This window comes from Oncorhynchus tshawytscha, linkage group LG21, assembly GCF_018296145.1.
Source record: "Oncorhynchus tshawytscha isolate Ot180627B linkage group LG21, Otsh_v2.0, whole genome shotgun sequence".
NCBI lineage: Eukaryota > Metazoa > Chordata > Actinopteri > Salmoniformes > Salmonidae > Oncorhynchus > Oncorhynchus tshawytscha.
The window spans coordinates 40,397,322-40,411,365 of record NC_056449.1 but is presented as its reverse complement, the minus strand read 5'-3'; the positions used below and the strand labels follow the sequence as shown (position 1 = coordinate 40,411,365).

General features: G+C 41.7%; 1 protein-coding gene across 2 annotated transcripts in view; it reads right to left on the bottom strand.

Moving 5' to 3' along the window:
• LOC112253286 (ectodysplasin-A) overlaps positions 1-14,044 on the bottom strand; it is a 28,432-nt gene that overhangs the window by 3,290 nt on the left and 11,098 nt on the right. Inside the window, exons 2-7 of one of the 2 annotated variants that reach the window (XM_042303519.1) lie at positions 12,897-13,137; positions 5,645-5,686; positions 4,667-4,846; positions 1,316-1,350; positions 1,121-1,172; positions 829-959 (exon numbers count right to left, since the gene is read on the bottom strand). In XM_042303519.1, coding sequence (XP_042159453.1) covers positions 829-959; positions 1,121-1,172; positions 1,316-1,350; positions 4,667-4,846; positions 5,645-5,686; positions 12,897-13,137 — 681 coding nt within the window. The remainder of the gene's footprint in view (positions 1-828; positions 960-1,120; positions 1,173-1,315; positions 1,351-4,666; positions 4,847-5,644; positions 5,687-12,896; positions 13,138-14,044) is intronic. The other variant, XM_042303520.1, reaches the window with a different exon arrangement.

Sequence of the window (14,044 nt, the reverse complement as noted above, 5' to 3'; positions counted from 1 at the left end):
ATGCCAAAAATTTGTTTTTGCTTTGTCATATAGGGTATGGTGATGTCATTATGGAGTATTGTGATGTCATTATGGGGTATTGTGTGTAAATTGATGAGGGGAAATTTTTTAAAATCAATTTTAGAATAAGACAGTAACGTAGCAAAATGTATATAGCCATGTTATTTTCTACTTCCTGTATATAGCCATGTTATTTTCTACTTCCTGTATATAGCCATGTTATTTTCTACTTCCTGTATATAGCCATGTTATTTTCTACTTCCTGTATATAGCCGTGTTATATTTACTCATTATTAGTTATTCCTTGTGTCACTATTTATCTTGAACTCTGCATTGTTGGAAAAGGACCCATAAGTAAGCATTTCACTGTTAGTCTACACCTGTTGTTTACCAATCATGTGACAAATGAAATTGTCATATTAGTACAGTTGTAGTATTACTATAGTAGTTGTAGTATTACTGTAGTATTTGTAGTATTACAGTTGTAGTATTACTATAGTATAGTTGTGGTATTGTTGTACAGTTGTAGTATTACTACAGTACAGTTGTAGCATTACTGTAGTATTACTATATATTAAATAGGTAGAGACTGTAGTAGTACTTAGTAATGTGGTATTATTGTAGTAGTCACTACTCACTTCTACCTGACTATATATGAAGTAGGTAGAGACTGTAGTAGTATATAGTATTAGTAATGTAAATCAATAGTATTAATGTAGTAGTCACTACTCACTTCTACCTGACTATATATGAAGTAGGTAGAGACTGTAGTAGTATATAGTATTAGTAATGTAAAGTCGTAGTATTATTGTAGTAGTCACTACTCACTTCTACCTGACTATATATGAAGTAGATGCCGTCCAGTAGGACCTCCAGTTGTCCGGAGCGAGAGTGCATCTTGAAGACACGGTGGTGGATCGACACCATCTTCCAGTTCCTCAAGACACCTTCAGACAGGTCTAGACAAAGACATCAATCAATCAATCAATCATCGTGGGGGAAAGGCAGTCAAAGCAACCAGAGTAAACACCCAGAGCACCTCTGAACAGGAGTAAATGTACACCTACAGTATTGAACGTAGATAATACCACGCAAAAGGTTATCTACAATGGACACTTACCTTCCTTAACCTGAATGGTGGTTTCCTGTCCTTGTAGATGAACCACAGCAGGCTGCAACACACATCACATCACATACATCTAGTCAGTCTTTAGGAGCACAGCATTTACTCCCAACCTTCATCGTTGTTCGGTACAATAATAAGTTATGTAATAATGTGTTGTAAAAATGTTTGTTCAAAGATGACATACTCTACCTGGAAGTCTCTTGTTTTGGTTTTATCGACGAATCCTGTAACAGATAGAATCAGATCCTGGATCAGTCCCTAACCCTTAACTTTGTCCCAAATGGCACCCTATTCCCTTACATTTGACCGGGGCCCAACAAAAGTAATGCACTACATAGGGTCCCATTTGGGACCCCTGACCCCCAACTTCAGGCAGGAGAACAGAGTGATCTAAACTAGGGCTGTGGCGGCCTTGTTGTCAGCAGGGGAAGGCCAATCAAATAACTGGTCGGTCTCACGGGTAAGTTACCGTTAATTACCATAAACACATTCAGCATCTCCTGGCTTCCACACAGACTACAAGACACCGATGCAGACCTTTGGAGCATCTACTTTGTTTTTTTTAGAAAAGTCTAATAAATCCATGTAATATAGTCTACACCATCACAATACATCCATGTAATATAGTCTACACCATCACAATAAATCCATGTAATATAGTCTACACCATCACAATAAATCCATGTAATATAGTCTACACCATCACAATAAATCCATGTAATAGTCTACACCTTCACAATAAATCCATGTAATATAGTCTACCTACACCATCACAATACATCCATGTAATATAGTCTACACCATCACAATACATCCATGTAATATAGTCTACACCATCACAATAAATCCATGTAATATAGTCTACACCATCACAATACATCCATGTAATATAGTCTACACCATCACAATACATCCATGTAATATAGTCTACACCATCACAATACATCCATGTAATATAGTCTACACCATCACAATACATCCATGTAATATAGTCTACACCATCACAATACATCCATGTAATATAGTCTACACCATCACAATAAATCCATGTAATATAGTCTACCTACACCATCACAATAAATCCATGTAATATAGTCTACACCATCACAATAAATCCATGTAATATAGTCTACACCATCACAATAAATCCATGTAATATAGTCTACCAACACCATCACAATAAATCCATGTAATATAGTCTACCTACACCATCACAATAAATCCATGTAATGTAGTCTACCTACACCATCACAATAAATCCATGTAATATGGTCTACACCATCATAATAAATCCATTACTTATTTTAGACAGGTCTAAAGAAGCATGATATGAAGAAAATGTAGTCTATTTCAGAAGAACAGAATACTCTTGAGTCGTCCTCATGTTAGGTCCTGATCTGGCTATGCCATATGGCTGTGGGCTACACTAGTTCATTTAACAGACAAGATTTGCTTAGAATTCCGTGGCATTATTTTATAGTATGAAGAACACAATTGAACAAAGCTGAATAAAATAAAGAATATTTTCTCCAAATGTTTTGATGGAGTGAGCACGAGGCTATTCTGTGTTGAGCTGTCAACAAAGAAACAGTTTCTCATATGCTTGATTTTAGAGTCATTAATGTAACTTTAGTTGTTCTACAAACGTTAGGCTATATGTTTAGATTTTTAATACATTGTAAGGCTGCATGATGAGACTTTAATGATTATTTGATAAAAGTTGCATGAAAAGACACGAGCTCTGCTTTGTTTTTTTTTGCCCAGGCTGCACACACTTCATCAGTCTCTCATTCACAATGAGACAAGCACTTTGACAAGCACGTTTAGCTTAAAATATTGATCAACTATTAGCCTACTGCACAGCAATGTGCACATGGTAGTAGGCTATACACACGAATGTTCCATTAGCAGAAAACACAATTCTCAAAAGTCACCACAAATGTGATTATGTAATGTTTTTACAATGGTGCATTATTATGGTGAAAATGAACTTCCCCAAACTTGAAACTAACGCTGCTTATAAATCCAGTTAGGCTCTACACCTTTTGTAAAGCAGATTAATGTGCTTAATTTAAAAAAGTTATTTGGCCACTTTAGTTGTGATACAAACCTTATTAAAACATACAGGCCTATGGGTTAGGCTACATGAGGTGTGATACTAACCTTATTAAAACATATAGGCCTATGGGCTAGGCTACATGAGGTGTGATACTAACCTTATTAAAACATATAGGCCTATGGGCTAGGCTACATGAGGTGTGATACTAACCTTATTAAAACATATAGGACTATGGGCTAGGCTACATGAGGTGTGATACAAACCTTATCAAAACATACAACAGATAATATATCATTCACAACAGATAATATATCATTCACAACAGATAATATATCATTCATAACAGATAATATATCATTCACAACAGGTAATATATCATTCACAAGAGATAATATATCATTCACAACAGATAATATATCATTCACAACAGATAATATATCATTCACAACAGATAATATATCATTCACAACAGATAATATATCATTCACAACAGATAATATATCATTCACAACAGATAATATATCATTCACAACAGATAATATATAATTCACAAGAGATAATATATATAATTCACAAGAGATAATATATATAATTCACAACAATATCATAATAATATATCATTAGCCTATCAAGTGGCTAATATTGTCACCCATCAGACTATTCTTGATTTAATCTTGTCTTTACATAGACTAAATAATATATGTGTGAAATTAGTCTTGATTTAGAATGGACCGTCATCATGCACCTGTATCAAACAGGGACAGGGGGAAAAATACATGTCACCGATGCTCTTAACCCTCCTGTTGGGTTCGTTACATGTTAATTCATTCTGTGGTCCCGGTCCAAAATGACCGCCCTGTTATAGCTGATTATAAATCCATAATAATATATATATTATCACCTAATGTCGTGTTAGATCTTTTAATCAACTTAACTTCTTGTGAACATTACAAGTTTTGAACTTCTATTTGCTATTGATGGCCTGTAGGCCTCATTGAGTTAAAAAAAAAAGCATAATGTATGGATTATTTTGACTATAACAAATACTCAGATAAAACATATTGTGCGATTTATCACAGACTACTTTGTGTCATAGTTTAATAACAAGGACTCTCTCCTCCTCACCAGTGTCATGATCAAAAATATGATCAAGAGCCTCACATACAGTATATCGTTTGGTGATGCCACAGAATGAATTGCGAGCAAGGCCTCAAAAAGCTTTATATACCAGAGCTGGGAGAAAAGTTCTACATATTATTGAAACAATGATGCGATTGTTTGTGAGAATCTCAACAGGTGTGGTTACCATGGGGGAAAGATTCTATTGGGGAAAGGTTCCTGTGGGGGTTGCCATGGAAACTGTACTGCTGGTAGTACTGGAGGACTGGAGTAGGGCTGCTATAGGGAATAGGGTGCCATTTGGGGGACAGCCATAATATGAGTGACCAATATGCTGTCTAGATCTATTATCTCATCCTTACCTGCCGCTCCCGTCAGCCCGGGGGGCCCCTGTGCTCCGGGGCGACCAGGAGGTCCAGCGGGGCCCACAGCGTTACTACCAGGAATACCAGGGATACCAGGAATACCTGGAGGCCCCTGGGGGCCTGGGGAACCAGGTGGACCGGGGGAGCCCTGAGCTCCAGGAGGAGACCTCTTCCTTCCTGGGGCACATGGACACACAGAAATACATAATTAGTATCATTTCTATTGTTATACGAAAGGATATCTGGTGCCTAAAGTCAACTGACTGATAACTAATGTCTACAGATCAACTAAGGCAGAGTTTCAACAAAACAGGTAGTCTGAGTCTCATTAAGTCCATGAACGTTATCTGGGCACCATGAACTCAGCGCTTTACAGGAGGCTCATAGGAGGAAACATCACAGGAGGCTCATAGGAGGAAACATTACAGGAGGCTCATAGGAGGAAACATTACAGGAGGCTCATAGGAGGAAACATTACAGGAGGCTCATAGGAGGAAACATTACAGGAGGCTCATAGGAGGAAACATTACAGGAGGCTCATAGGAGGAAACATTACAGGAGGCTCATAGGAGGAAACATTACAGGAGGCTCATAGGAGGAAACATACAGGAGGCTCATAGGGAGGAGGCTCAAACATTACAGGAGGCTCATAGGAGGAAACATTCACATTACAGGAGGCTCAGGCTCAGGAGGAGGAAACATTACAGGAGGCTCAGAGGAGGAAACATTACAGGAGGCTCATAGGAGGAAACATTACAGGAGGCTCATAGGAGGAAACATTACAGGAGGCTCATAGGAGGAAATATTACAGGAGGCTCAGAGGAGGAAACATTACAGGAGGCTCATAGGAGGAAACATTACAGGAGGCTCAGAGGAGGAAACATTACAGGAGGCTCAGAGGAGGAAATATTACAGGAGGCTCATAGGAGGAAACATTACAGGAGGCTCAGAGGAGGAAATATTACAGGAAATCACCTTTCTTTCTTCTTTCCGTTTCTTTCCGTTTCCCAGTTGATTCTGAAAGACAAACAGAAACAAGTGTTTAATCTAGTCTCGATGGTGGACTGAACACCAGGTATCAGATATCTACAACAACAATATACAACCTCTACCTCCCTGAATACAGTAAAACTACAACCTCTACTTCCCTGAATACAGTAACACTACAACCTCTACCTCCCTGAATACAATAACACTACAACCTCTACTTCCCTGAATACTACAACCTCTACCTCCCTGAATACAGTAACACTACAACATCTACCTCCCTGAATACAGTAACACTACAACCTCTACCTCCCTGAATACAACAACCTCTACCTCCCTGAATACAGTAACACTACAACCTCTACCTCCCTGAATACAGTAACACTACAACATCTACCTCCCTGAATACAGTAACACTACAACCTCTACCTCCCTGAATACAGTAACACTACAATCTCTACCTCCCTGAATACAGTAACACTACAATCTCTACCTCCCTGAATACAGTAACACTACAATCTCTACCTCCCTGAATACAGTAACACTACAATCTCTACCTCCCTGAATACAGTAACACTACAACCTCTACCTCCCTGAATACAGTAACACTACAACCTCTACCTCCCTGAATACAGTAACACTACAACCTCTACCTCCCTGAATACAGTAACAATACAACATCTACCTCCCTGAAAACAGTAACACTACAACCTCTACCTCCCTGAATACAGTAACACTACAACCTCTACCTCCCTGAATACAGTAACACTACAACAACTCTACCTCCCTGAATACAGTAACACTACAACCTCTACCTCCCTGAATACAGTAACACTACAACCTCCCTGAATACAACAACCTCTACCTCCCTGAATACAGTAACACTACAACCTCTACCTCCCTGAATACAATAACACTACAACCTCTACTTCCCTGAATACTACAACCTCTACCTCCCTGAATACAGTAACACTACAACATCTACCTCCCTGAATACAGTAACACTACAACCTCTACCTCCCTGAATACAGTAACACTACAACCTCTACCTCCCTGAATACAGTAACACTACAATCTCTACCTCCCTGAATACAGTAACACTACAATCTCTACCTCCCTGAATACAGTAACACTACAACCTCTACCTCCCTGAATACAGTAACACTACAACCTCTACCTCCCTGAATACAGTACCAATACAACATCTACCTCTCTGAAAACAGTAACACTACAACCTCTACCTCCCAGAATACAGTAACACTACAACCTCTACCTCCCTGAATACAGTAACACTACAACCTCTACCTCCCTGAATACAGTAACACTACAACCTCTACCTCCCTGAATACAGTAACACTACAACCTCTACCTCCCTGAATACAGTAACACTACAACCTCTACCTCCCTGAATACAGTAACACTACAACCTCTACCTCCCTGAATACAGTAACACTACAACCTCCCTGAATACAACAACCTACCTCCCTGAATACAGTAACACTACAACCTCTACCTCCCTGAATACAGTAACACTACAACCTCTACTTCCCTGAATACTACAACCTCTACCTCCCTGAATACAGTAACACTACAACATCTACCTCCCTGAATACAGTAACACTACAACCTCTACCTCCCTGAATACAGTAACACTACAACCTCTACCTCCCTGAATACAGTAACACTACAACCTCTACCTCCCTGAATACAGTAACACTACAATCTCTACCTCCCTGAATACAGTAACACTACAACCTCTACCTCCCTGAATACAGTAACACTACAATCTCTACCTCCCTGAATACAGTAACACTACAACCTCTACCTCCCTGAATACAGTAACACTACAACCTCTACCTCCCTGAATACAGTAACACTACAACCTCTACCTCCCTGAATACAGTACCAATACAACATCTACCTCCCTGAAAACAGTACCAATACAATCTCTACATCCCTGAATACAGTAACACTACAACCTCTACTTCCCTGAATACTACAACCTCTACCTCCCTGAATACAGTAACACTACAACCTCTACCTCCCTGAATACAGTACCAATACAACATCTACCTCCCTGAAAACAGTACCAATACAATCTCTACCTCCCTGAATACAGTAACACTACAACCTCTACTTCCCTGAATACAGTAACACTACAACCTCTACCTCCCTGAATACAGTAAAACTACAACATCTACTTCCCTGAATACTACAACCTCTACTTCCCTGAATACAGTAACACTACAAACTCTACCTCCCTGAATACAGTAACACTACAATCTCCCTGAATACAACAACCTCTACCTCCCTGAATACAGTAAAACTACAACCTCTACTTCCCTGAATACAGTAACACTACAACCTCTACCTCCCTGAATACAGTAACACTACAACCTCTACCTCCCTGAATACAGTAACACTACAACCTCTACCTCCCTGAATACAGTAACACTACAACCTCTACCTCCCTGAAAACAGTACCAATACAACCTCTACCTCCCTGAATACAGTAACACTACAACCTCTACCTCCCTGAATACAGTAACACTACAACCTCAACATTAATAAGCAGAACATGGGGTATGTGTGGCGGTATGTCAGTGTATTGAGCTCTGTGGTGTGTATTGCGCTTTGCGGTGTGTGTGTCTGTGGTGTGTGTGTGTGTCTATCTGTGGTGTGTGTGTATTGTGCTCTGTGGTGTGTATTGCGCTCTGTGGTGTGTGTGTGTGTGTGTGTGTGTGTGTGTGTGCGCATCTGCGGTGTGTGTGTGTGTGTATTCCAGTAATTTCTAAGTGTGGTTTCACCTCCAGCCTGAAGCGTTCTTAGACCAGATCAGGCTGTGTGTGTATGTGTGTCTGCGGTGTGTGTGTCTGCGGTGTGTGTGTGTGTCTGCGGTGTGTGTGTGTGTCTGCGGTGTGTGTGTGTGTGTCTGCGGTGTGTGTGTCTGTGGTGTGTGTGTAGGGCTGCAGTGGATCATTAGAGATCTTCCTGCCAAAACACTGTCCATTGAATTAGCCTCAGATGGGGAATGTAGCTAGATGAAAGTGTGTGTATTAATTCACACATGGTAGAAGGGCATCACCAGCCTTGTGTGTGTGTGTTTGAGTGTTGGTGTGTGTGTGTGTGTGTGTGTGTGTGTGTGTGTGTGTGTGTGTGTGTGTTTGTGTGTGTTGATGGGTGTGTGTGTGTGTGTGTTTGAGTGTTGATGGGTGTGTGTGTGTGTTTGAGTGTTGGTGTGTGTGTGTGTGTGTTTTGAGTGTTGGTGTGTGTGTGTGTGTGTGTTGGTGTTTGAGTGTTGGTGGGTGTGTGTGTGTTTGAGTGTTGGTGGGTGTATGTGTGTGTTTGAGTGTTGGTGGGTGTGTGTGTTTGACTGTTGGTGGGTGTGTGTGTGTGGGTGTGTGTGTGAGTTTTGAGTGTTGGTGGGTGTGTGTGTTTGACTGTTGGTGGGTGTGTGTGTGTGTGGGTGTGTGTGGGTGAGTTTGAGTGTTGGTGGGTGTGTGTGCTGAACAGTGTGAAACAGCCGTCTGCCTGTCCCCGTGTTCACCACGTCATTACAACTACCAGGGCCGTTTAAGCCTTACCATGAGAACATCACAGACATGTGGCCAGCGTCTCTCCCTGTTCCTCACGTGTCTCTTCCTCCAATCTCCCCCTCTTCCTTCCTTCGAGGACGTACCGGGGGCTGTCTCAGAGGGGGCTGTCTCAGGGGGGGGGTCTCAGAGGACGTACCAGGGGGCTGTCTCAGAGGACGTACCAGGGGGCTGTCTCAGAGGAGGTACCAGGGGGCTGTCTCAGAGGACGTACCAGGGGGCTGTCTCAGAGGACATACCAGGGGGCTGTCTCAGAGGACGTACCAGGGGGCTGTCTCAGAGGACGTACCAGGGGGCTGTCTCAGAGGACGTACCAGGGGGATGTCTCAGAGGACGTACCAGGGGGCTGTCTCAGAGGACGTACCAGGGGGCTGTCTCAGAGGACGTACCAGGGGGGATGTCTCAGAGGACGTACCAGGGGGGAGGACTGTCTCAGGGGGATGTCTCAGAGGACGTACCAGGGGGCTGTCTCAGAGGACGTACCAGGGGGGGGCTGTCTCAGAGGACATGGCAGGTTTTGACGTATTGATGTGTTTCATTCATTTCACTGATTTAGAACCTCCATCTTCAGTGTGTCACAGCTTTTGTTCTCGATGTTTAGAATGTGAGCTATGCAAATAAAAACAAGCCTTGGGTCTTTGAAGATGTCGGTCTCCGGGAGTAACATGTGTGTACACACACACACACACACACACACCTCAGAGGCTGAGACTACAAAAGGATTTGTGTGTGTGTTGAGGGCAAGGAGAGCAGGGGTCTGGTAGTGGTTAGAGGTTAGTGGTTAGAGGTTAGTGGTTAGAGGTTAGTGGTTAATGGTTAGAGGTTAGTGGTTAGAGGTTAGTGGTTAATGGTTAGAGGTTAGTGGTTAGAGGTTAGTGGTTAGAGGTTAGAGGTTAGTGGTTAATGGTTAGAGGTTAGTGGTTAGAGGTTAGTGGTTAGTGGTTAGAGGTTAGTGGTTAGAGGTTAGTGTTTTACAGATTGAGTGTGAATGTCCAAAAGGTAAGCTTTTTCTTCTAATTTAAACCCAATAACTGAGCTTCCCCCAAGTAATCAGTCAGCTCCCTGTAATCAGTCTAAAGGAATGTCCTGTAATCACCAGTCTAAAGGAATGTCCTGTAATCACCAGTCTAAAGGAATGTCCTGTAATCACCAGTCTAAAGGAATGTCCTGTAAATCACCAGTCTAAAGGAATGTCCTGTAATCACCTAATGATCCTAGTGGGACATTATGTAGATTCTCTGATCCTGAATACCTAGTGGGACATTATGTAGATTCTCTGATCCTGAATACCTAGTGGGACATTATGTAGATTCTCTGATCCTGAATACCTAGTGGGACATTATGTAGATTCTCTGATCCTGAATACCTAGTGGGACATTATGTAGATTCTCTGATCCTGAATACCTAGTGGGACATTATGTAGATTCTCTGATCCTGAATACCTAGTGGGACATTATGTAGATTCTCTGATCCTGAATACCTAGTGGGACATTATTCTCTGATCCTGAATAGATTCTCTGATCCTGAATACCTAGTGGGACATTATGTAGATTCTCTGATCCTGAATACCTAGTGGGACATTATGTAGATTCTCTGATCCTGAATACCTAGTGGGACATTATGTAGATTCTCTGATCCTGAATACCTAGTGGGACATTATGTAGATTCTCTGATCCTGAATACCTAGTGGGACATTATGTAGATTCTCTGATCCTGAATACCTAGTGGGACATTATGTAGATTCTCTGATCCTGAATACCTAGTGGGACATTATGTAGATTCTCTGATCCTGAATACCTAGTGGGACATTATGTAGATTCTCTGATCCTGAATACCTAGTGGGACATTATGTAGATTCTCTGATCCTGAATACCTAGTGGGACATTATGTAAATTCTCTGATCCTGAATACCTAGTGGGACATTATGTAGATTCTCTGATCCTGAATACCTAGTGGGACATTATGTAGATTCTCTGATCCTGAATACCTAGTGGGACATTATGTAGATTCTCTGATCCTGAATATCTAGTGGGACATTATGTAGATTCTCTGATCCTGAATACCTAGTGGGACATTATGTAGATTCTCTGATCCTGAATACCTAGTGGGACATTATGTAGATTCTCTGATCCTGAATACCTAGTGGGACATTATGTAGATTCTCTGATCCTGAATACCTAGTGGGACATTATGTAGATTCTCTGATCCTGAATACCTAGTGGGACATTATTTGGATTCTCTGATCCTGAATACCTAGTGGGACATTTTGTAGATTCTTTAGAGATGGTAAAACTACACCACGAGTCACGCTCAAATCGGGGCAAAATCCTAATTTCCCTTGTTACACATCTACGTGATAATCAATCCAACACAGGAACACCGTCACCTCTGACACCTTCACGGTGGAGCAGTAATAAAAATATATTCCACAAAACGGTGACAAACCACAAACAAACTGTCGCCAACAATTGTGTAAAAGATCATAATTGGGCTGTCGTTGTCAGTCATTGTCATGCTGTTTAGCTACCAACAGATAACTCCTAGCTAAAACAGACAGCACTCTGGGTTAGGGGTAGGGGTAGGAGTAGGACGCCTCAGTAGACAAATCTACCAGCTAGTAGATCTATTATACACAGAGGGTAAATCCCAAATGGCACCCTATTCCCTATATACTGCACTACTGTTGACCAGAGCCCTATTCCCTATATAGTACACTACTTTAGACCAGAACCTTATTCCCTATATAGTACACTACTTTAGACCAGAACCTTATTCCCTATATAGTGCACTACTTTAGACCAGAACCTTATTCCCTATATAGTACACTACTTTAGACCAGAGCCCTATTCCCTATATAGTACACTACTTTAGACCAGAGCCCTATTCCCTATATAGTACACTACTTTAGACCAGAACCCTATTCCCTATATAGTACACTACTTTAGACCAGAGCCCTATTCCCTATATAGTACACTACTTTAGACCAGAGCCCTATTCCCTATACAGTGCACTACTTTAGACCAGAGCCCTATTCCCTATATAGTACACTACTATAGACCAGGGCCCATAGGGAAAAGGGTGTCATTTGGGTCACACAGATAAATAACCAACAAGACAACTAACTAAAGGCAGGTGCTGCGGCTGAGAGTAATGTCCCCCTGCTGACTACTGTGAGGTCCATGTTCATCTTGGACCATTTGTAAAAACGGGGCCAGACCCTAATTTCCTGACGACTGACCTTCAAACAGAGAGACGACTGACCTTCAAACAGAGAGACGATGAGTTGTTCTGTAGCTGACCCTGCCTAGCTAGCTTCAGGGGACAGGCTCTGTGGCTGACCCTAGCTAGCTTCCGGAGACAGGCTCTGTAGCTGACCCTGACCCTTCAGGAGAGAGGCTCTGTAGCTGACCCTGTCTAGCTAGCTTCTGGGGACAGGCTCTGTGGCTGACCCTAGCTAGCTTCCGGAGACAGGCTCTGTAGCTGACCCTGTCTAGCTAGCTTCAGGAGACAGGCTCTGTAGCTGACCCTGCCTGTCTGTCTGTGTGTCAGCCTGATTATCTAATTTATGTGTGTGTGTGTGTGTGTGCAGGATGGAATACACAGTTCAAACATGAACACTGTGTAGTTGGTTGAGCTAAAGCCCATACCTGAGTCAGATTGTTTCCTTGGGCTTCGTTTGGCTCTGTGAATACTGCTGCTGTCCCCTGAGGCTGTGGGGTGTCTGGTGGGGTGGCCATCCGGCTGTCTGTGAATACTGCTGCTGTCCCCTGGGGCTGTGGGGTGTCTGGTGGGGTGGCCATCCGGCTGTCTGTGAATACTGCTGCTGTCCCCTGGGGCTGTGGGGTGTCTGGTGGGGTGGCCATCCAGCTGTCTGTGGAGCAACCTCTCCTGTTAAAACAGAATCAGAACACTGCTCAGGATAGCAATATTTAAGCCTACCCCTGTTAAAAGTAGACTGTCTTTTGAAGACTTCCTTAGTCAGTCACATGTTGTTGTCATGTTACCATGACATGGTAATAAATCAAGTCATCAAATCAAAATGTATTTGTCACACACTTCGTAGACAACAGGTGTAAAACAGTGAAATGATTACTTATGAATCCTTTCCCCAAAACGCAAAAGTTAAAGAAAAGATAAAAAATAAAACATTGAAATAATGACAACAGGAATAAATACACAAATAAAAATAAATCAGTAAAAAATAACACGGCTATATACAGGAAGTAGAAAATAACACAGCTATATACAGTGCCTTGCAAAAGTATTCGGCCCCCTTGTACTTTGCGACCTTTTGCCACATTTCAGGCTTCAAACATAAAGATATAAAACTGTATTTTTTTGTGAAGAATCAACAACAAGTGGGACACAATCATGAAGTGGAACGACATTTATTGGATATTTCAAACTTTTTTAACAAAACAAAAACTGAAAAAATGGGCGTGGAAAATTATTCAGCCCCCTTAATTTAATACTTTGTAGCGCCACCTTTTGCTGCGATTACAGCTGTAAGTCGCTTGGGGTATGTCTCTATCAGTTTTGCACATCGAGAGACTGAAATTTTTTCCCATTCCTCCTTGTAAAACAGCTCGAGCTCAGTGAGGTTGGATGGAGAGCATTTGTGAACAGCAGTTTTCAGTTCTTTCCACAGATTCTCGATTGGATTCAGGTCTGGACTTTGACTTGGCCATTCTAACACCTGGATATGTTTATTTTTGAACCATTCCATTGTAGATTTTGCTTTATGTTTTGGATCATTGTCTTGTTGGAAGACAAATCTCCGTCCCAGTCTCGTCTT